The sequence below is a fragment of the Uloborus diversus genome, chromosome 1 (genome assembly GCF_026930045.1).
Source record: "Uloborus diversus isolate 005 chromosome 1, Udiv.v.3.1, whole genome shotgun sequence".
In the NCBI taxonomy this organism is placed as follows: Eukaryota; Metazoa; Arthropoda; class Arachnida; order Araneae; family Uloboridae; genus Uloborus; species Uloborus diversus.
Window position 1 is genome coordinate 129,057,966 of NC_072731.1, and position 25,100 is coordinate 129,083,065.

Sequence of the window (25,100 nt, forward strand, 5' to 3'; positions counted from 1 at the left end):
AATACCGTTTTTGAAAGGCACAGCGCCCAGCCTTTTTCCATATTGGCTGAATGCGCCCTGCCCATCTTTTAGTGTTCAAAATGTGCCTTGCCTTTTTCAAAAATAACAAGTTGTGCACTTCCTTTGATTTTTTTGATCCAGAAAGTAGGCTAAAAAATGGATTTTTTAATTGGAAATTTTCTGGAAATTTTGTTTTGCTCCCAGGACCAATACCAGATAACATGCCAGATATCCTGCCTTGAAACTGTCAGATATCCTATCTAATATCTGAAGTGGAGTGGCCGGATCGGATAATGGATAATTAAAAATCAGCTGAACACCGAAGCATCTTTACTAAGAATTATTATTACAGCATGCAAAAATAAAAATTAAAATGCAAAAAAAAAAAGCAAGCATTTTTGTCTAACACTATGGTCTTATGATATTTCCCACAACATTGCACATACTCTAGCAATGTCTTATACTTATCAAAAAAGAAATTTGTAGGAAACAGATAAGGAGTTTTTAGAGCTTTGCATCCCAAATTATGATGCATTACCTTTTGAAAACAATTTAAAAAAAATTTACTGTGAAAAACTCAATTGTACTGAGTTTATTGTATCTGGAAAATAAAAACAAAATGTTTTGAAACAAATAAATAATATGTAATGAAGCAAAATATCAGCCTGGTCAGGCACCTTGGACCAATGGACCATTTTGTTATACAGAGTTGTTTAGTTTAATAAGTAGCAACAAAAAAATTTAAAAAGCAGGGTTTATGGAAAAGGGTTTTTTGCAAAACTAAATCCTGTTTTCAAAAATTTTTCCATAAATTTCACATACAGTGGTTCCCAAAAGTGTTCGTACACCTACGATTTTCAATGAAATAGGCCATTATCCATTGGTTAGAATTAATATTTCGGAATAGGTATTTTATTATAAGATCTATGATCTATATTTAACAAAACTACATGAAAATTTTTAATAAAACATTAAAACATAATTTTTAAAAAATCAAAAACCAAAAATTGCCGGAAATTTTATCTCACAAAAGTCTTTGTACACTTTGAAAAAATGTCAAAAAATTAGTAAATAATCTAACTTTTTACAAAGTTATTATTTAGTAGAACATCATGCAGTATCAACAAGAGCTTTTAAACGTCTGGGAATAGATTTCATTGTTTTTTCTTTCTTTTTTCGCGTAATTTCTGAGTAAGTGTTCAACCACAGTTTGAGTCATACTGTTTCTAGCTCTATTTTCGTTTCAAAGCTGTATTTTCGTAATCTAGCCCCCAGATATCTCTAAATATGTTACATTAAGTTCAAATCTGGAGATTGAGGGGGTATTTCTAAGCTTAAGGACAATTTTTGAGGCACCAAACGCAAACGTGTGCTTCTTATCATTATCTCGATAAAAAACAAAGTTGTTTCCGATTACCAAATTTTGGGCTAATAGTTTAAAATTGCTTTTTAAAATATTTAAATGAATAGCATGATTCATTATTTGATCAAAAAATTCCAAATTCACAAGTCCGGATGCTGTAATGCACCCTCACACTAAAACACCTTCACCGTCCTGATTAACTGATCCAACTAAGTTCTTCAGATTAAATTCCTCATTTTTTCTTCTATTTACAATTATACAACAATTTAACCCAAAATGTTGAATTTATTTTCATCTATAAGTAAGACGTTGTTCCAAAACGTTTTGAGCTTATTTATCATCGATTTTGCTACGGGAAAGCGTAAGCTTACTGTTATTCGCACCAACAAGAAAATTTCTGCAGGAAGAGGTCCCATTTAATTCAGCTAATCAGAGAACTTGGCGAACAATTTTAGGTGAAAATTAAACGTAAAATGTTTCATTCAATTCTTCTGAAATTTTTTCAGGACTCAAATGCGTACTTTTCATAATTTTTTTAACTGTAAACCTCCGATCACGCATTGTTAACTTTGCTAGTTGACCTTTTCTTACCGTGTTTTCTATCAGATTCTTGTCTTTAAAGCATTTTATCAAGCACTTCACTATAGAATGGTATAAATTACCTAATTTAGAGACATTTCAAACCAATTTACCGCTACTGTGAGGAAACAATTCAAATTTTGAATGGTGTTTGTGGTGTTTTTCAAATACTAGTCATTTTAAAGTAATAAGCACAATATTAAGGAATAAATAAACAAAAAATTAAAGCCAAATGACTTTTAAGGGTCAACACAATGCAAAAATAATAAAAAAATGACATATGATAGTTTTAATCATGAATTTTTTCGAAAAAATTTGAGCGTACGATGACTTTTGTGGCGTATTATTTCTCCGTCTCTTTATTTTTTGACAAATTTCAAAAATAAAATCTGGCAATATTTTGAAAAAAAAAAAACTACTGGGTTTTATTCAGAATGGCATTAGAATGGTGTGAAAAAAAATTGGACTTCATATTCAAATTCAGTTTTGTGTTATTTTGGTTTTACTACAAAATTTCAAGGTGTACGAACACTTTTGGGAGCCACTGTATGATTAGAAGATTTAAAATCCAATTAACGCAAAATAACCAGTAAAGCTTTAGAGATATATTACAGATCAGTGCTCGCTCTCAACTATCCATAACCTGGGTCCCAGGGACCCACTAATGAAATAGATTTGGGTCCTTAGGTGGAAAAAAAAAATGAGTCCCTCAAATTTTAAACAGAAAATCTTAGTGTATAAATGAATAATATAAAAATATTTATACCTGGGGGAAAAAAAGGCATGAAATACAATTGGTTAATTTTGTCCCAATTTTTTGTGATTATCATTGTAAAATTATTTTCAAATAATACACTTGCGAGACTTAGTTATGTGAGAAACTATTTGGTCAGTTACAATGAAATTAACTCAAAATTTACTTTGAAAATTGATTTCACCATAGAATAAAAAACGTTTCTCTGATTGATCAAGCAAAAAGCATTCCCTTAACCTTTATTTTCCAGGAAATTTCTCTTCGTGAAAAAAAGCGAACAGCCCCCCCCCCCCCCCCACACACACACACAATTATCATTGGCAATTACATAATGATTAAAAAAAATCGCAAGCGAATGAACCCAATCGCAAAAATCACAATCACAATACCGAAACATTTTCTAATATGAGTGAAAATTGCTCATTTGCAATCTTAATCAGTATATTTGACTTTATTTTGATTCTTTCAAAATATCTGTTTTGGCTTTTGTGCTATTTTGAAAGTGGAGCGATTTTTAAAATCACGCCACTTTTAAAATGGCGCAATCGATTAATACCCGACTTTTGCAAGTTCAAATTAAAATAGCCCATCAGAAAGAGATGAATTACTAGAAAAAGAACAAGGTTAAAGTGCTTTTTGTATCAAATTCATAAGCAATTTAGCAAGAAACATGTGAAGTTCAGAATTTTGTGTTTTGCAAAAATGCTCACCATTTTTTTTCTCCCCTCCTTTAATTGGGGATGCAAAATAATGATTTTCAAAGGTAATTCTGGTTACATGAATGCAAAATAGCTATATTTTTACTGCACAGTTGTCTTGTATTAAGCCAGAAGATTGCATTGAAACTACTCTTACTTTTAGTCTTTATTGCTGTTTTCAGGAATTTCCCCAATATAAAAATTGAGGGAGAGCTCTTTCTTCCAATGCAGTACAATGGGCAATTTATGAACTTGCAATATTTTGCTCCCTGGGCTCTGCCCAGTAGGTCACTGTAAGCTCCAGTCTTATCACTAAAATTCCACTGACTGGTCAACAATAGAGTCATTTTAATCCTTTTCTGCTGATTCTCCTAATCATTGAAGCTTAAAAGCATTTACTAAACAGATCTTTAGCATTTTCTCCATTTTTTTTTTTCTGGTTCTTATCTTTTGGGTTTTCTGGGTTCCTGAGACCCGAAGTTGCTTCCCTTTCCCGCGAATTTGCGTAAAAAACCCGCTATAGCATGTAAATGTGAATCCTGCAGATGAATATAAATTTGCAAACTTTTTTTAAATTAGGGATGCACCGGATATCTGGTAACTATCCGGTATCCGGCCTATCCGGCTGATTTTTTAACTATCCGGAACTATGAGGTATCCGATTCGGCAAGCCACTCCGGATCCGGATATCCGACACTTTTTTGCAGGATATCCGGGCAGTTATCCGGTAAAAATGTGAGAGATATACGGGGTTGACGTGGGGTTATCCGGTACGAAATGAGGGTTTAATTTTGAATTTACTTTTGCAAAAATTCCAGTTAAAGCTTTCACTGTTTTATAAACTTTTCGATGATGCTTTCTCTTTTAATTGCTGCTTCAAAAACGACCATTCCTCTTCAAACCTAGCTTCTGGCATTTCCCCGTGTCGTCCCCCCCCCCCCTCCTTCGCGAATCTGCTGACAGTATGTTGCCAATAATTTCTCCCTCCCTCTCTCACTCTCTCTGCTTTAACACGCTGAAGTGAAAAGTCGACCTTGAAATGGTTCATATCAAAACGCTTGAAGTTGGAGGAGCGGCCGTGTTGAAAATTAAAATACAGTCAAGTTCCGACTTGCGGGAGGAATGCATTACACTACTCCTCTCGCGTAAGTTAAAATTTAGCGTAGTAGAAAAATGTATGAATTCGGATTTTTAGAAACACACTAAAAAATTTTAGGCATTTGTAAACACCGCTCACACTATTTTGAACCATTTCTTAACTATATATTACCGTTTCTTGCACAAAAAAGGTGTATTATTCAACATAAAACTCTGTTACGATGTACAAAATTAATGGTCAATGGGAGAGAGACAAATGAAGCATAATTCTAACTGTCATATTCAACGCCGATCTTAATTTGAGTCCATTGGAAATTTTAGAATGTTGAATAAAGTAATAATTGCTTTTCCCAGAATAATTATTTTAACTAAGACTTTCAACTGATATTTAGCATTTAAAATAGACGGTGAATATAGCAGTGAGAAATAACAGCTATAAGTTATTGCTTCATTTTCTTCTTTCTGATTTTTTAATTGTATAGTATAATTTTTAATAATATATTTAAGAATTTAGTTTGTATTTTTTAAGAATGTGTATTTTTATTTTTTCTAGAATTAAAGTAAAATTTAAGTTTCTTGTTCAAATATAAATTTATAAATTCAATTAAGAAAGATTGAACATGTTTAGCATATTTTTTAATATTATATATAAGATGTTAATTTGCATCATTAAGAATGTGTAACTTTATTTTTTGGAATTTAGTAAAATTTCAAGTTGATTATTTAAGAATTGGTTTATTAATTTATTTTTAAAAGCGTGAACATGTTTAACACGACTCTTAATAGTTTGTTTAAAATGTTAATTTGCATCATTTACGAATGTGAATCCTTATTTTCTGAAATTAAAGTGAAATTTTCAGTTGATTATTTAAGTATAATTTTATTTATGTTTAAAAAAAATTGTTAACATGTTGAGAACGACTTTTAATAATATATTTAATATTAATTTGCATTTTTTACTAATGTGAATCATTATTTTCTGGAATTAAAAGGAAATTTTAAGTTGATTATTCAGGGTGGCTACAGGAACTGTGAAAAAAAGTTCCCTGACTTTTCCCTGATTTCCCTGATTAAGTTCACCAAATTTCCCTGATTTACGTTACCAATAATAATGGTTTTCTTTCTTTGCTCTACTTGAAATCCATTGTATGTTTGTATAAAATGCAGTATTTTAAACGTTTTAAGTTGTGTAAAGTTGTTGAACTAAAGATATATTTTAAAAAGATGCTACCTTTTTAATAAAATGGTTAAAAAAAACATATCAAGTCAATTTTTTTGGAAAAAACCCTACAAAACAGTATATTAAATTTTTCTACACTGAAAGATTAGAAAAAATTAACTTTACTTCCAGAAACCATTTAGCATAAGAATTAAACTATTAAAATTACTCTTAAAAACATATGTGTATTTATGATAGAACTAAAAAGTAATTGAAATTATTTTGAACTAAGTTTTCAAACAGTATAATAATTGTTGCAAGAATAATAAGTAATAGTGAAAGAATAGAAGTAATGTAGTTATTCTTATATAACTAATTGACATATTTATGCAAAACAGATGAAACCATTTGACATCCATTCATAGGGAGCTTTTCTCTAATCAAGAACATGGGTTTTAATGAATGAATACAGCATTTTAACAATAAAAAAATAAAGATATTTACTTAAGTACACAAGTTAACTCTATATCAGATGATTTCAGTATGTAACGAAAAAAAATCTTAGATTGCTTTTGTAACAAACAACTTTGAAATGCAAGAAAAAGAAAAAAAAAAGCAATTAGTTAATTTTAAAATATATAAAAGAAGAATACAACTTGGTTATAAAATTAAAGAATCACTTAAGTCTGAAGAAAAGAAAACCTTTATAATCTGCGGTGACAACAAATAGTATAACGGCAAAAAACTAAGTTTTTTTTAATTGAAAGTTTAGCAATTAAATTAAAAATGCGAAGAAGTATTAACTTTTAAGCTTTTATAGTACTAATTCAAAAACCAAAGATTTCTTCTTGAAATCGTGATTACAGTAAATGGAATAAAGGCAAAGGAGCTAATGCATTAATGAAGGCTTCCTCTTTGCCTGTATGGTTGTTTATTTTACGTAGCATTGAAAGCGTAAAAGGAAATTTCAAGCTAGGTAAAATAAACAACCTAACATACACAGAAGCAATCTTAGGAAGTTCATACTGTGGTTAATAAGTAAGATTCAATACTTTAGATGTTGAGGAAAAAATATGCACAAATATGCGGCAGTGTATAATGGCACCTCATTTATTTTACTTTTTTTTTTTGAACAGATAATTGGCGGAAAGTGCATAGGGAATTAGAGTGCTTAATTTTGTAAAGCAAAAAAAAAAAAAAATCTTCATAAAATCAATTTTCTCTGATTTTTTGTAATTTTTTCAAAATTCCCTGATATTTCCCTGACTTTTCCCTGATTAATAAAGTTCCCTGACTTTTCCCTGATCTCCCTGATCTGTCGCTACCCTGTTATTTAAGCGTAAGTTTATTAATTTGTTTTTAAAAAGTGAACGCGTTGAGAATGACTCTTAATACTGTATTTAAGATGTTAATTTGCATCTTTTAAGAGAGTGAATCTTTGTTTTCTGGAATTAAAGTAAAATTTTCAGTTGATTATTTTAGCATAAGTTTATTAATTTGTTAACTGGGGTGCCCACCTGGGGGGGATGTTTTAGGAGTATTTTTCTCTCTTTTGGGGGGCTTTCTATTTGGGGTGGGGGTATTTATGGTTTTTAAGGGGTGGGCCCTTGCTCTTAGGGGGGCACCCCTGTATTTAAGATGCTAATTTGCATCTTTAGAGAGAGTGAATATTTGTTTTCTGGAATTGAAGTAAAATTTTCAGTTGATTATTTTAGCATAAGTTTATTAATTTGTTAACTGGGTTGCCCACCTAGGGAGGGAGGTGTTTTAGGGGTATTTTCTCGTTTTTTGGGGGCTTTCAATTTGGGGGGTATTTATGGTTTTTAGGGGGTGGGCCCTTGCTCTTAGAGGGGCACCCCGTATTTAAGATGCTAATTTGCATCTTTAGAGAAAATGTACCTTTATTTCTGGAATTAAAGTAAAATTTTAAGTTGATTATTTAAGTTTATTTATTTATTTTTTGAGTCAAACTGGCCCTGTTTTAATATTGTCTTTTTTAACTTGTATGTTAGAAAAATTTTACTCGTGTATTATCTGTAATAAAAATGATTTCAAAGGAAAGTTTTATTTTTTGTTATTTCTAAATTGGAAACAAGAAAATGTATTGCTTTATGATGAAGTTTAAAAAAATTTCTACACGTCATGCAAATCTAATAACAAATATGACTCATTATACGACCTTTAAGATTTCAACTATGAATAATTAAAAGTTTAAACCATGTGTACATTACATACAGAATTAATTTTTGCCGAAAGTTTATCTCTTTCGAAAAAATCTGTCGAAATAAAACAATATTTTAATGTTTCATTTTATATATAGCACAATTCCTAAATTAAAATATAGAGGCTCTAAAAAAGTACATTTGAATTTACTTAACATGTTTTTAAAGAAATGATATGTGGAACAAGTTTGATTTATTGTTTTGAAACGGCGTTGTAGAAAAATATGCGAACATGCAATGCAATCGAAATGCCGGATATCCGAATTCGGCAGGTAAGGGGGCATCGGATATTCGGTATCCGGCAAAATCACTATCCGGTGCATCCCTATTTTAAATGAAACCCTTTTTTGCTAAATAGTTTTTCTTTTCTTTCTAAATCAATGCAACTTTTCTTGTAGGTGCATAAATATAAGGTAGACCAACAATGGTTTTCTAAAATTAGATAGAGAAAAAATCTAAGCAGTTTGTTATCTTTATTTATTTATTTATTTTTTTCTTTCATTTTTCTTTTACACTTAAATAGCCCAACAAGCATATTTTAGCCAAAACTTCATTTTACTACCTAATTTGCTTAGTTATTTACGATTTACAGAGATAAATCATGTATCATTTAAGCAATCTGCAGTGCTGATAAATCTCTGTAGAATATTTAAATGAAAAGAGAGGAAAAAAAACCTTTTTTACATCCATGATAGACAATGTAAAAAGAGCAAGAAACTTTGAATTATTTAATTAATTATCAAGTAATTAGGTACAAATGTGAATATTAAACATTCATTAACAATTAATTCATTAAATATTCATGACTTTACAAAAATAAAATAGTTCTTCTGACAAATAGTGTTTGAACCAAAAAAACCCCCCAGTTTAAACAAAAAAAAATTTCTCGGGGGGGGGGGGGGGGGAGACTTTTTAGCAAATCTGTTGTTGCATGATCAACTCTGTTGAAGCAGCTAGTGTTGCAAATTTTCAATGTTCCAGTTAGAGAAAGGAAGACTGAATAGTCTAGTGAAGTGATGAATGAGTGATTGAACACCAACATGAAATACAATTAAATACATAAAAAGCATTAAGCAACTTTCAGTACTAAAACAAATATTCACATCTTACACATTAAACACTTTAAGCTAACTCAGTTGATATAAAAAGGGAAAATATTTTAAGCCCAGTTTGTTGAAATGAACAATGCATTTGCATTTTATCATGAAATATTAGGACAATTTTTAAGCATTTCTGTATAAATGAAGTTGGCAACATAAGTGACTTACCAGAATTTGAATCCTGACTCACAGTTGTCTTGTTGTATACGTGAGGAAGACATGATACTCCAGATCCTTCAAATTTCTGAAAATATAATGCATTATTAACTTAACATTTTATTTCAAAAATACCTGAAATGTTACATAATTTTCTGATTAAGGGTTGGCAAATTTTTGCCAAAGGGTGAAAAAAAAGGGGTTTTTTTTCTTTTGGCCCGGAAAAAAAGTTTATGACAAGTGGCAAAAATAGAATTTGCATGAACAACTAATGTGCAGTAAAATAAGAAATAACTACATCAAAAGCACAAATTCCAGATTTTACTGCAGACACATGTTTTCAGGTTATAAAGAATGACTTTTTTCAATACAAAAGAAATGAGGAAATGTATGAAAAGAACATCCGAATGTTCTTTTCACACAACACAAACATCTGTATAAACATCATGAAATAAAAAGTAATGAAAATTAATTTAAAGGAAAATAAAATATAAATTTATATTGAAATTTGACTGATAATTTTTTTTTTGTGCAGATAATGCATCTTTTTCCCTATACAAGAAAGTATAAAGTGCACAACTTTGTCATTAGAGTAGTGTAAAATCTAAATAGCTGAGAATTTTCCGGATAAACCAAGTTTTCAATAATCTGAGGTTGCATGAGCCCTAATTAGCTCGAGCTCGGATTTATGAGACTCTACTGTCAGGATTGCCACTCAATCCTGGGGGCGGAGGGGGAGAGGATTACCTGTAAGAGTATGCAGCATTACAAACAAGAGAACAGATATCATCACTTAAAATTAATATCCTGATAGTTTCACTATAAGGAAAAAACAAAAACTTAATTAAATAAGGGAAGTATCCATTAAAACTGAAATAATAACTGAATTATTATATTGAACCAGGATTGGCAAGTTTTTGCCGGGGGCGGAAAAAAACATAGAAAAACCACAGTTTTTACCGCCCGGCAAAAATAGGTTTTTGCCAAAGTGGCAAAAATATATTTTGTGTTAACAACTTACGGACAGTTTTCTTTCCCTTTTATATAAAACTAAAAGCATGAAAATATTTTTATAAAATTTTAATTTAATTATTTTTACAGTTTAAAAAAATTTAAGGTTTAACTTACTTTTAAAGTTATGGAGTATTTTAACTACTAAATTTTTAAACATTAACATAAAATTTCAGTTTGTAACATCTAAGACAATTAATTTACAATGAAAATGTAATTAGCTTGTTTATTATAGCATTTTTTACAGAATACTAAATATCTATATAAAGTATACTTAAGATACAACTATAAAATAAAAGAAATAAAAGCAATTAAAAAGCAAAATACACATTTCTTTAGATTGAAATATCACTTAAATCATCATATTCTATACCATCTTCATCAAAACCTATTTGTTGTTTAAGCATGGCATAGCAATAAACTAGTTTCATGAGAGAAGAAACTGACAAATGGTTTCATATTTTTGATTGTACATAAGAAAAATTTGAGAAATATCTCTCTAGTGCAGCAGAACTTGCAGGACACATTTGAAGAGTTGCGACTAGTGTGCAGAAATCTTTAGGTACTATACTGCATGTAAATGCATTATTTCTTTAGTGAGGAAAAGTTAATATTTTACTATATTCAAGTAAATATTCTGTTATTAATTAAACAGCTTAAAAATCTTAGTGGGATAAAAAAAAAGATTAATTAAATATATGTGTATATATATATATACTTAGAATTCAATCTTTTTATTAATTTACTAAGCTTAAGTAAACATTCTTTGTTTTAGCATTGAAGGAATTAGCTCATTCTGAAAAAAATTGTTTTAGCAAACATTTAAAATCTTAAGTTTTGCAATCCCAACATTTTTTTTATTTATTTTTCACCTTATAAATTAGAAGTAACATGGAGAGACATAACTAAAATATTAAAGTGTATTATTTATATTATATTGTTAATATTTCTTGATTAACAATATAATGCTACTTTATTGGCAACTAGCAGTACCCGCACGGCGAAGCCCGTGCTAAGAATTTAAAGGAAATCCGTTGAATAAAAAAAAAATCCACAATAACTTCTATCCCTTCTGATGTGAAATGATCATTTTACTTCAACTAAAATACCTACACACATTTTCAAAAACCTATTAGAGTCTCTTTGGAATTTAAAGCTATTCGCCAAAACACATAAAAAGATCAACATTAGCTTTAAAACTCAAAATAATCCTTCAACTGTATAGTTCATCGCTTAACGCGCCAAGCAACCACGCTACTGTAACCCTACCTTTTAGCGAGTGAAGTGGTTTTTCTTCCGCAATTTAAAGTGTTTCGCCATATAAACACTGCTGTTATAAAAACATTACAAAGAACAATCACAATTGAATAATATAACAAATGAAGTTATTTACTTAAATAAGTAACTATCTTCAACTATAAGAACAAAAACAAAGGTTGTAGAAATAAGGAAGACAAAACCCAATAGAAAAATCGTACAAAATCAAACTATGTACTTGAATACCAAAAAAACAAACCGCATTCAAAAATCAGTTAGCTGACCACAACAGTCCCACAATAGCGTCTCGACACTGTTGGCCAGCGCTGTCTCGAGTTAACTTACCCCACCATCTACAGACATGCCGATCGCTATGGATTATCCGTAGTTACTACGGAAAAAATTTTTAAAAAGTAAGTTAACTACGAATTACGGAAAAGGCCCTTTTTTCTACGGAAAATTTTTGTGACATCAACAAACGCTAAATGCGATGAAAAAAAAAAAAAAAATTGGCGATCGCCAAAGCGAGCGAGTACTGACGATTATGGAAGTCTGCAGTCGCAGACAATGGGAGATGGAGAAATGGCGACGGTAGAAAGCAAAAGAATCCGGTTCTAACCGGAAATTCTCCCCACCACGTTGGGTGATATTTGCAGCAACCCTGTTCGTTCGCTTGCTCCTTGCTTCTGCTTCTTCGCACGTGTGTTTTTAGTCTCTGGTGTTTCTTTTCTCTGATTTGTTTATTTTCTTTAATGGATGGAAACACTTGATCGACGTCCCCTCTTCCCGAGAGTCGGGCTAAAAAAAAAAGTTGTCAGAAATTCACAGACGTTTGCACCAATAAGTTTCCTTGCTTGGAAAAATCTAAAATATCGGAAAATATGGCGTTTTGTACGATTTGTACAAAAAACTTCAGTTTGGCGCACGGCGGCCGCGACGATTGTCGGCGGCACGTTTCAGCGAAGTCGCATGTTGAAAACTCCAAGGCGGTGCAGAACACTAAAGAAGTCTCCACTTTCTTCAGAAAAAAAAGATGAAAACTTGGAAGTCATCAAAGCAGAGTGTCTTTTCACTCGTTTTTTGATTGAGCATAATTTGCCCATTGCTACTGCAGACCATTCTAAACAGCTGTTTAAAGAAATGTTCCCAGACTTTTTTTCTTCAAGTTGTTTAAATTTTTCAGAATGATTTTTGTTGGAAAAAAAAAAAAAAAAACAACCGAAGGAGGAATTAGTCAGCACAGCATGTTTAACTATCTTCTGTTTGGCTTGCAACAGATTTCTAAAATTCATGGACTCAGATTAAAAAGTTCAATTATTTCATCTTTTTTTTTCCTTTAAAGACTTTGCTTTAAATGTGTTTTAAAATATCTTAAAAAATAAGCTGTATATAAGTAACAGTCATCCTCATGTGAAAAAGGTATGTCATTTGAAAAATTTATATTAACTTTTGTTATTAGTTCTGTACATATGAATAAATATTTTGAAAATTGCTTTAAGCTTTTCTGCCATAGCACACAAAATTATTTAAGTGGATTCATAGTATTTAATATTAGATTCATGAATGCTCTTGATACAAAAAGGAAATCATACTTGCATTAAGCAGTGAAGAAAAAAATTATTATCCAGTGTATATTTAATTCCGTATTTCCTCTTATAATCTTGATGAACAAGTTTACTTGGTATAATACATATAACCTTTTAATTTTCGACGTCACTATATGTTTGACTTTCGACTTTTGTGTTAGCGTTTGTCGGGCATTGTTAACTACTGATAAGCACTGAAAACTACTGAAAATTTTTTGAACTTCTACTGAAAGCTTGAATAAGAGAGTGGCATCTCTGCATCTATTAAAAGTTCATAGAACTAAACTCATTCCGCCATCTGTTAGGTATTCATAGAACTAAACAATTAATTAAACTTTTAATTTGCAATTACAAATATTTTGGGAACGCGGTCGAACGGGATAAACAGTATGCTATGCCCGTCTCCTGGCTCTAAGCTACCTTCCAACCAATTTTCAGCCAAATCGGTTCAGCCGTTCTTGAGTTATAAATAGTGTAACTAACACGACTTTCTTTTATATATGTAGATTAGGTTTTTGCCGTTTTTTCCATTTTTGCCGATTTTTTCCATGGTATTTTCCACTGTCCCGGCAAAAATACCTTTTTGCCGGCAAAAAACCCAACCCTGTATTGAACTATTTATGAGGAGGGAAAAAACCTTTTAACAATCATTAATTGGACCTTTAAAGGAAAAAGATGCAGAAGTTAAGCTGAACAATAATACTGATGACTTATCTCACGCTGTCTAAATTAAATTTGACTGGCATGAAATGTAGGATACATGTAAAACGAAACATTCAATATTTTTTGCCTTTATTGGCATTTTAATATTTACTTAAACGGAAAAAAAACAATGACACAAAATTACAATTTTTTACTTGATTCTATTTGCTTTTCTTTCTTTTTCTTAATTCTAATTCTTATGTAATTATTTTCGGTACTTAATACGTTTCGGCATTGATTTTTGAAACTTTAATTTTCAAAAAAAAAAAAAAAATCCCTGTATTTTTCAGATTTTTAAGGAAATTTTCAAAAATTTTTTTCATTTGTGGATTTTTGAATTTTAGTATTTTTCTTGATTTTTCAGGATGTGGCAACCCTGACTGTAAAAAGAAAAACAGTATTAACTTTACATGTGGATTACTATTTCATTAATTAATTTGAATATTTTAAGTTTAAAAACACTAAAATTATTAGAATAAAGTTAAAATTACTATAATAGTAAACTACCTACATCTAATCCCCATAAATAGAAAGCATATCTATTTCTGTAACTTAGGCAAACAATGGCAAAAATATTACTGCCAAGATGGTTCTTATTGTCACTTCAAATTTAACAATTACAGCAAGATTAAATTTTACCATTCTGTAAATTCCGCAAGTAAACCTTTTAAGTTGAGAACACACAATTCAAGAGTTTTGATAAAAGTATTGAAGATCTTTCATTTACCTGAACCTTCTCCTCTTCTACTGGCTCTGGACTTGCCTCATCACATGTCTCAATTTCTGTTAAATCGTCATCGGCCACCTCAAAAATTGTCATCTCTCCAGCTTGTTCAGAGTCAGCATCATTTTTTTCTGTGCAAGAGTTCTCTGCCTCATATTCTGCTTCGGAAACAATGTCCACTTCCACTGGTTCATCCTCTTGCAAATTATGGCGATTTACAATAGTTCGCTGATGGCACAAGTGATAAAATTTTGGTTTGAAAAATGATTTTTTCTTGTAAGTCAGATACTTCAACATATACCTGCGAAAACCCACAGGTATTTTTGGATTTTTTGACTCGTCTTTGTTGTCTTCCATAGATGCTACCTCAACTTCTTCGAAATCCCCCTCGTCCATGGGAACGTCTTCGAACTCCTCGACCGATTCCTTCAAATCGGGAACTTTATAGTCAGTATTGAACCATTTATAATTTGTGTTCCTCTGACCCCGATACCGCCTATTGCGACGCCTTTCCCGGCGCTTACGCATTTTCGCAGAAGCATATTTGCGCTGCAGTTTTGCTCCAGGATTGTTAGAAAAGGATTCCTTCACAACGGGCGACTCTCCAGTTGATTCTAACAAGGGGATCTGCTGTAAGACAGGTTGCTGCATGGGAGGCTGGTCGAATGAATAGATCACATGCAGGTTTTCAGGATTTCTATACCTGAAGGATTTGAATGGTTCTTGAGCATTTCTGAATTTTTTGAATGGTCTATTCTTCCCTATAACTGGTTGCAGAGTAGATAAGTTACGCCGACATGTTCCCTTGGATGCATCAAACTTCATTACGGGGATGCTGTTATTTGCCATTGCTCAAGTAAAAGTCAAAGTAACGTTATACGAACATAAATCCCTGAAAAGAAACACATGAATTAATTGGAAAAAAATTGCATGTAATGACAATATCAGACAAAACTAACATTTTATTTCACAAACATTAAGTTATGAAATATCCAATTGTTAGAAACAACGGAAATACCTTTTTGGTACTAAAAGTTAAAAAAAGCTAACAAATATTGTTGTAAAAAAATTTGCAATTTTCTAATGGGTTCCAAATTGAATAACTCTAGTAAGTCATTAAAAAAAAAACAAAATCTGGGGAGAAAACCACACTAACTTTCTTTTATGCCTATTGAACATTTTAGGGGTCTGGCCAGAGAAAATTTAGGTCCGTTAACGGACCCTTCACAAAAATCTGATCAACCAAAACGGACCTTTCACAAAATCCCGACCAATCAAAATGGACCCTACACAAAATTCTGATAAACAAAAACGGATCTTTCACAAATTGTTTATTAGAAGAGGATATCTCAAATCAAAATAACACAGCATATTTCCATGCATAAAAGCGATAATGTTTGGAACCTTTTTTAGAGTTAAATTAGAGGGATCAACTTATACAAAATCTGCTAATTTTGTAAAAGAAAAAAAAATCGGCACTCTTGTGATGCTCCTGCAAGCGATAAATAACTACTAAGGCCAAATTAATATAATGTTTTTTTTTTAGTTTCTTTGAAAGAAATTAACAGCTGAAAGTCAGTTTGGTTTATAATTTTGCTTGTTTGTTTGATGCAGCGGTGTTGTTGAAAACCTCTGATAAAGCGTCAGTCAGTTGTAAGCCCATGATTTAATAAACAATAATATACAGCGAAATGAACTTAGAACTGCAAAGAATAGTAGGGATGGGGGGGGGGGAATGCGATCGCTTCACAGTGTTGCCAGATGGTCGCACACAAATCCAGATTTCCCCACTTCCCTTCCAATTTTTCCCCAAAAAATGATGTTTTATATCAAAATTCCGCAAATTCAAAAATCATTTCTCCGAGAATATTTTCATTAAATGAATTCGCAACTCCAGCGCTCGAATATGCTACCTTACGGTGATTTATAAAATTAAAGAAAAAGGTAAAACATTGCGTTCCACATGCGTCTGTTGGTAAACATAGGCAGTTTGTTATGAGTATTTATTAACACATTCAATATGTCTTAGATGGCTTTCAGCAACAGAGATTGTTTTTTCCCTTAATGCTATTCTCGAGCTTCTCAAAATAATGTTAGTTTTCATTATTTTCCTCTAAAAAGTGAGATAATTGTTGTAAATGGCGAAAGCGTAAACACAAGAAAACTCTGGATTAACAAACTTCGCATTAGCATGAAATTCTCGTCTGTTTGATAAAGTTTTTTTTTTTTTTTTTGAAAGAAGATAACGTTATACCAGGTAATTTGTTTTAATTGTTTTGTGTGATTTTGTAAGAATATGGGGTTTTTTAAAACTTAAGCTTGAAAGAAAGATTTGATAACATTAGCAAAAGAATTGGCTTTCATCTCTGCCTAGTTTAAAAATAATTTAACTAACCTAATTTTACTGCAGCATTTAGTTGGAACGGACAGTTTGAAAAATATTTTCGGTACAGATGTGATATACTCCCCCATTTGGTGACATCCGATCTTTTCACAAAACTGAAATATTTTTCTTGCAAATGAGGCGATAATTTTTTAATTATGGCATCCCTGCCAAAACTAATCTGTGTTTGGCAACCCGAAGGCAATCTTAGATCTGTTCAAACTTGTTTAATTGTTATCAGTTTCACGCAGAAGATATTCTTGATTTTTCGTGCAATATACCATACAGGAAAGCTTATTTTGTGTTAGTTTAAATTCAGGTAGTTGTCTTTTGATGAATAAATGTTAGAAAATGCTAGTTTCTTCAAACTTGAAAGTTAATTAAAAGAAACTCCAACTTGGTGTGTATCTGTAAGGTAGCCATTGTCATATGTTATTTTGTTTCATACTGAGTGTGAGGATTTATACCATAAAAAGTTCAAAAAAAAAAAAAAAAAAAAAAAACAACAACAACTCTCACTTCCGAAATTCTTTGCTTTTACAAAATCTTGAGGGATTCTTGTAGTTTTTAACATTATTTTTACTGCATGTAAATCAATTTTACAAAAATAGTGCAGTTATTTTATTCTAAAAGTTAATTCTTATGGATGCCACATATTACTTAGATATTCTATAAACGTGCCTCCTTTAGGTACTAAATTTCTGAAAAAAAGTTGACTCTAGCATTTTATAAAAATATGAAGGTGTTATTTTATGTAAAATATAATAGGTATTTTGAAAGCATGTCTGGATAGCAAATTAATGTATTGTTTATGTTTGGGATGTTCTGTTGAGACATTTCTACTTTTCATACATCGAAATTTGAGTTACTAAGCGTTTTTTTGGCTGAAATAGTTATTGATTTTGGGGATGATTTCCGCTTTAAACATCACAATTTGAATCACTTTGCTCTTTTTTAGCAGAGTATGAGAAAAGTTTTTGTTCGATGAAATGCATGTTGGAAAATAGCTTTTATTTCTATTGGCACATATTTCATTGGTGAGCTGTTATAGTAATTTGTTAATTTAAGCATTTTAAATAATTTCTAGTAGTTTTTCTTTCTGTACAAAAACTTTTCTAGTTTCTTGTATTTTTGAAGAGTATAATTTGCGATGTTTTTTGTTGTGGTTTTATGTTTTTATATATATAGTGTTCTGAAGTGCTTTGATCATGTTTTTTATATGAAGTTTTCCTGTTGGCGCTAAAGAAGCATCGCTAAAAATGATGTATGACATCTGTCTTCATACATCGTTTTCTTGGCAGCGACAGGAAAAAGTCGCATTAGTTCCATACTTTCTGGAATATATTATCGTAGAATGAAATGAAAAATGTTTAAAGCTGAGAATTTTCATTGCCAAAATAGTGGGATTATAGTTTAGGGTTATAGTTTTAGTATGGTGCGAGCAAAGAACCCTTGGCGAGATTTCGCATGTCAGTTGTAAACCATTTTTTTCTTTTTTATCATGTGTGGAATAAAATGGTAGAAAGATTACAGAATTTGATAAAATTAAAGAAATAATGGAAGATCAATTTCGGCAATTTGAGAAATAACTTGGCAACAAATGTAAAACAATTAGCGCTAGCCAAACAAGACAAAGAAGTATCATCTTCCTCTTTTGATAACACTGGTAAACAAAGGTTTTGTTACATGAAATATTTATAGTGTTCTTATGGCCACAATGAAAATGTAGTTCCATCAAGAATTGATAAATATTGAATTCAACATCGTGGAAATGGCTGCTTTAGAACAACAAACAACATGTTTTGTATTAATTTCTAACATTAGTAATGCTTCTTGAATTCTCATTTCTTTCTATGTGGGCTAGAATATCCACAAGACTTTAAAAATTTAAAAAGAATGAAACAAAAAAATCATGCATACAAACAAAAATTACTAGGCTTATTACTACTACTTATACAGTGTGCGTTTGTTTTACCTTTTTCATCTGCCATTAGACGATAGCTGCAGTGACCCCTATAGTTTGTTTGGAGTTGCAAATCGACTTCCTATATTTTTCTCTTGAAATTTTTTTTTCCCCAAATAACCAAATTTTCTTCTAAAATTCCATTTTTTTTTTTTTCATTTTCGCTTTATTTTTCACCCACTTTTTTTTTTTTAATCTTCATAAATACAAGTGCCTGCATCAAGAGAGGACTTTTACTCATATTGGATTTGATTGGATGGTCCTGGCCGACCGAGAGATAAGAAAAAAATTCTACTTGCATTTACTCAACGCCTCATTTACTACTCTACTTCTGTATATGAAGCTGGCTAACATTACACCGCTCTTCAAGAAAGGGTCTAAAGGGAGTGCAGGAAATTATAGACCTGTGAGTCTAACTTCGGTGGTTTGCAAAATTTTTGAAACATTGATGAAAATTAAGATAGTAAATTTTCTAGAGACTAATAATCTATTGACTAGTTTTCAGTACGGTTTTAGGAAAGGTAAATCTTGTGCAACTAATTTATTACATTTCTATGACAAAGTTACCATGGCTTTGGACAATAAGAAGCCTGTAGATGTTGTTTACATTGATTTTCAAAAAGCTTTTGATAAGGTACCGCATGTTGCTCTACTTAGCAAATTAGCTGATATAGGAATAGGAGGGAAAACTTTCATTTGGGTAAAAAATTGGCTGACCGGAAAGAAACAAAGAGTAGTTGTAAGGGGAAATTATTCTAATTGGAGTGAGGTCTTAAGCGGGGTTCCTCAAGGATCAGTGTTAGGGCCTGTTTTGTTCATTGTCTTTATGAACGATATTCACAAAAATATTTCTGGGAACATGAACTGTTTTGCTGATGATGTCAAAGTTATGGGGACTGTAGAAAATGAAGAACAAGCAAATCAGCTGCAAGAGGATCTAGATCATATTACGGAGTGGGCTGATAAATGGGGTATGACTGTTAATGTTGGGAAATGTAAAGTGCTACATTTAGGGCATGGAAATAAGTGTACAAGTTATTATTTGCAAGGTTCAGTCATTAGTCAGGCAGACAAAGTTACTGATCTGGGGGTCCTAATAAGTCAGGATTTAAAGTTTAGCCAACAGTGCAGCATTGCTAGCAACAAAGCCAATAAGATGCTTGGGTTTATCAATAGATCTATTTCAAATAAATCTAAAGAAGTTCTTCTGCCCTTATATAGAAGTTTGGTAAGACCCCATTTGGAGTATGCTGTTCAGTTTTGGTCTCCTTATCTTAAGAAAGACATTAATGTGTTGGAAAGGGTTCAAAGGCGGGCTACAAGGCTAATAAGTGGACTTTCCCACTTAGATTATGATTCCAGGCTTAGAAGGCTAAAAATGTACAGTCTTGAGCAAAGAAGAGACCGAGGGGACATGATTCAGCTGTTTAAATTTATTAAAACGAAAGATGTTACGGGGCTAAAGTTTAGCACTGAAAACAGGACAAGGGGTCATTGTTTTAAGCTATTTAAATCTCAGGCTAACATGGATATTAGGAAAAATTATTATTTTAGCAAGGTAGTGGAACCTTGGAACAGCTTACCGGAAGAGGTGGTAATGAGCAAAGGAGTAGACAGTTTTAAGAGGGCCATTGATCTTCACTGGGGATTGTAAATTGACTAGGACCAGTCTAGCTGGGCCCAGAGCCTGTTGCTGGTCGTCACTTTTGTATTTGTATTTGTATATTCAAACTACGAACTTTGTATATATTTATCCTAGAATATTGTCCATCACGATCACTTATTTTTATCCATTTCAGGTATCCACTAGTTACTCATGCAGAACATTAATGCGAATTCCATTACATAATATTCCACATAATGCAAATTCCATAAAGTTGAACAAAGCTAAAATAATGCTGTTTGATACAAACGATCTAACTATCAGATGTAAATACGCGAATTTAAACACTTACAAAAAAAATATTTTTTCTTGGGAATTTTTTTCCCTCAGATTTTCCCCAAGAAAAAAATTTTCCCCCAAAGAATTCTCCTTAAAACCCATTTTTCCTACGTTTCCCCAGAGAGCATGCACAAGATTTCCCCAAAATGGGGAAATTCCCCCCAATCTGGCAACACTGTCGCTTCAGATAGGATTACAAACTTTAACTTATCGCCATTCAGCGTGTGATGTTTAACTGTTTATCGCCACTTAACACTAGAAAGACGGAAGCGGTCATTTTGACCGCAAACGATTTTCGAATGCTCATATTTGCTGCGTTTAATTTTCAAAGTCTTTTTCCTTCATTGACTTTTCCTAACTATTTATTAAGATCTTACAGCAGTAATTTTTTTTCTTTAGGATTACTATTATAGTCGCTCGAGAAGTTTATACCTAGAAAGACTGACTACGGTAATTTTGACCGCTAAGTGAACCTTTCTTTATGCATCCGTTTTCTGCCTTTTTCTCCTATCAGTTGTGTGTACTATGGACTATTGTTAGTTGTCAGGGTGAGTAATGTTCTTTTGAGCTTGAGTAGTACTTGCTGGTTAGGTTTAATTCTTTGAACTGTTAGGAAAATGCGAAACACCTGCTGGTTGCATGGTTTCAGTTTTCTATCTGCAAAGGGGTTCAAAGCTGAGAAAGGTAAATTTGAAAAGCATGTGACTGGACATGTGAAATTACTTTGGGTCTAAAAAGAAGTAAATATAAACAAGTAAATTCCAAAAATGTTTGCAAGAATTCTTTTGTGCACCAAAACATGTGCTTTGCTTGAAGCATGAACATTTATTTTCTTCGATGATAATGAAGTGCTCAGTCACATAATTATCTTCATGATGTCGAGAAGAACCGTTGACAAACAAAACTTATAGGAACATCAATTCCTGAAACTGTTGCAGATTTATCTAAAACAGATTATGGTTTGAATGAACAATCTGACTTATCTGAAGAGATATATATTCCTAGCGATGAGAATAGCTTGCTTTCATGAGATTATTGCGAATATTTTTCGGAGCCTGAATTTGCAGAAAAGGAATGTTCTTCTGAGTTAGAACCAGTAGACACTTCGCTAATAAAAACTGATGCTCAAAATATAAAAAGCAGTGAAGGGAAAAGGGTCCGACGCCGAAAAAAAGGGGAAAATTTCAAAAACAGAACTCCTATTTCTCTAATTTCCTCCAAGTCACCTCCACTCAATTTTGCTGCATATATATAAGTATCTACCTCATGAAAAAGATTAAAATAGTGTGAAATTAAACTATGCGGAAATAAATCTACGAGCATTTTTTTCTGATTGCCAAAAAAAAAAAGGCTAAAAATTCCAATTATGCTTTGTTTTTGGAAACTTTGACATTTAAGGATTGTGTCTACTTTTATCCTGTGAGTGACCAAAAATGGCGACTACGTTTCACACGTAGCTTAAAAGACTTTCCGATTTAAAAAAAAAACGATTTTCCCAGATCCCCCCCACCTCCATTTTTCAGGCTTGTGCTTCCGAAGCAGTAAATTGTCCTCTTCCCTGTTGAGTTTGTGCATAATTCTTATTCACCCGAGGAATTATTTTCTTGAGAACTATTGAGGGTCAAAAATGGCGGCTGCGAAAGTTCTTTTGGGTCACCACTTTTTTAATTGCCAGTTTCATTTTGCTTCAAAATTTTTACAATTTAGGAAAAATAGATAAAAAGGGAGATTAGATCTCATGAAACAAAGTTCCCTGGGAAAAAATTGGAAAAAAAAAAATTTGGGGGGCAAATTTGGAAAATTCCCTGACATTTTTAACCGTTTCATTTTCCCTGACAATTCCAGGTTTTCCCTGAGCGTACGAACCCTGTGTACAGTATCTTGCGATATTAAGATATTTTTTTTAACCAAACACATGCATGGTTGATTATAATACTTGTTAGTTATTACATGCTAAGAAAGTTTCCTCTTTTTTGTACAAATTTGCTCTTTCTCAATGCCAATTGTGTAAAGCATTGTGTATTTCACTTGATCGAACATAAAATTTAAAAAAAAAGCTATATGAGACCTATTTGCAGACTATATTACGATTAAATTGTTAAATTAAACTGTGACATGTTGAAACAAATCTTTTCTATGGTTAAAAATCCCAAAAGGGGGAAATTTCCAATCTCTTAAGTATGGCGGTCAAAGTGATCGCTGCTAATCTTTCTAAGTATACACAAAACACAGTCTTTCTAGTGTTAACGTCTGGCGAGGCGATGCTTAATCACGGACTGCGTTAAGCATTCGCCAATGCGATAAATTCGTGAAATCGGCGAACAAGATTCGAATTTGGCGAATTTATTGGCGAACAGAAAATTCTCTAAAGTATACACAGAGGGAAAAAAATCTCCTTTCAGACGTCAATCTAGATAAAAATTAGGTCCGTTCACAAAATTTGGGCCCCTAAAAACGGACCTTTTACAAAATTCCGACACCTAAAAATGAACCTTTAACAAAACTCCCAGACTAGCAATCACTGAAATTTGTTTTATCCTCGGACCACTCCGAGCAGATTGAGGTGTGCGCACGCGCGTTAGCATTGGATCGGAGGAAGGATGACGTTTGCCTCTCGCCTCTTTGGGCCACTGTACTTGCCCCTCTCGCTGATTGGATATTGAGTGCGCAGCGTGGCTACCAAGTAAAAAAAGTGTTAGCGGATGCCTTGTTGAATGGCGCTTTGTTTCATTGTGTTCGATGTCTGACACATCGGAGTAAGATGGGAATGCAGTCTTTACTTCGTTAAAAGCTTTTATTTCTACTCTCAAATTTATTAAAGAATGATAAATATCACTTGAAGTTGTTTTTAGCCATTTTTTCCTTTGAAAAATTACGTATGATTTGTGGAAAAACTACTTAATTTGCATTTTTTTCTCACCAAATTCCTAAAAACGGACAAAAATTCCTGGATATACCCCTGCAGTTCTCCTCAAAAAATTGTCAAAAATTAAGTTATACTTCACTTTCTGATTAAATATTTCTGCAGTCAAAAATACATTAAAATGAGTAAAAGTTAATCTAAGACTTTTGAAATTTGGCTAACACTTTAAAAATTTGGCTAATTTACTGGCGAATGATCCTTAGCGCGATCCCTGCTTAATCATTATTTTGGAACAGTGGCGTAGCTAGGGAGGGGCAGAGGGGGCGGTTCGCTCCGGGCGGCGCTTTTCGGGGGGCGGCAATTTTACACTTTTGATACGAAAAAATTTAACGTGTTTTCCCAACAAATAAATTATACTTTGAATCTTTTTCTGGAGTCAAAAAAAGGACTTTGAATTCTAAGGTTGTGGTACGACTATGATAATAAAATTACTCAAATACAAAACATGTGTTGTTCTTGTGGACATCTCAGCATTATATTTTTTGTTTTTCCTCTTCCTTCGTTTGAAGCTACAGACTGATGGTGGCGTCACATTTTTCGAGAAGCGCAACCGAACCTTCATATGAGGCCCCTAGTTTCAAAACCGGATACTTGTAGAAAACCAAATTTTACAAGAGGCGTAAAAGTCCGGTTTTGAAACTGAGGCAGACCTTCCCGCCCCATTTCAAGGGGGAAAGAAGCGGTTTTTGAACCTAATATTGAGCAGGCAAATAGGCCTTATGATTCTCTACAAGATTAGCAAAAAAAAAAAAAATCGAATTTTTTGCAAGTATCCGGTTTTGAAACTAGGGGCCTCATATCCCTTAACGTCACTAAACAGCCCAAAAATGCAGTTTTAAGCCTTGAGCCTCGAAACATTTCGAAGGTATAACGCCCACCTCATCCCTTTACATCCCATCTTTAAGCCCAATATTGAATTTTTTAGATTTCAATACCAACAAATTCCTGAAGGCTGTCAACCCCTGACCCTTCCTGTAAGGTGATTAAAGATAGTCTAATTTGTATGTTTTGGACATCAACTTCGAACTTTAAAATCCCTATCGCATCCAATGTCTCCAAAAATAGATTAAAGTTGGGTTTTTGAAACTTAAATTTCAAAAACAATTCTAAGATAGGGATCCCAAATGTGCATGAAATCACTTATAGTCATAACAGATGGCTCCGATTTCGTTTTTAGAAATTTCTGGGGGAAAACCGCAAAGCGTTCTTTTCTCAGTGATGAAGAGCTTAAAATTAGCAGCAGTTTTTTTTTCGAAAAAGATTTCGGGTTGTACTACCCTCCGGACTTTCTTGACGTTGTTCATCAAACAACGACTAAAGTCGCATGTTTAGGACGTCATTTTCAAAAAGTTTTATAGGAAGACGGGAAAACCATCTGACTTTCCAACATTTTTGGAAATAGTTGGAAACTTATGCCGTCAAAGATAGCCTACAATTTTGTTTTTGAAACTTTTGCGTCGGAAAATTACTAGAGAGCTCC

At 32.3% G+C, this 25,100-nt stretch overlaps 1 protein-coding gene across 1 annotated transcript in view; it reads right to left on the bottom strand.

The window, feature by feature from the left end:
* Nucleotides 1-25,100, bottom strand: part of LOC129232107 (serine/arginine repetitive matrix protein 2-like) — a 78,152-nt gene that overhangs the window by 44,185 nt on the left and 8,867 nt on the right. Inside the window, exons 2-3 of the mRNA XM_054866347.1 lie at nucleotides 14,413-15,301; nucleotides 9,142-9,217 (exon numbers count right to left, since the gene is read on the bottom strand). Coding sequence (XP_054722322.1) covers nucleotides 9,142-9,217; nucleotides 14,413-15,258 — 922 coding nt within the window. The 5' untranslated portion in view covers nucleotides 15,259-15,301. The remainder of the gene's footprint in view (nucleotides 1-9,141; nucleotides 9,218-14,412; nucleotides 15,302-25,100) is intronic.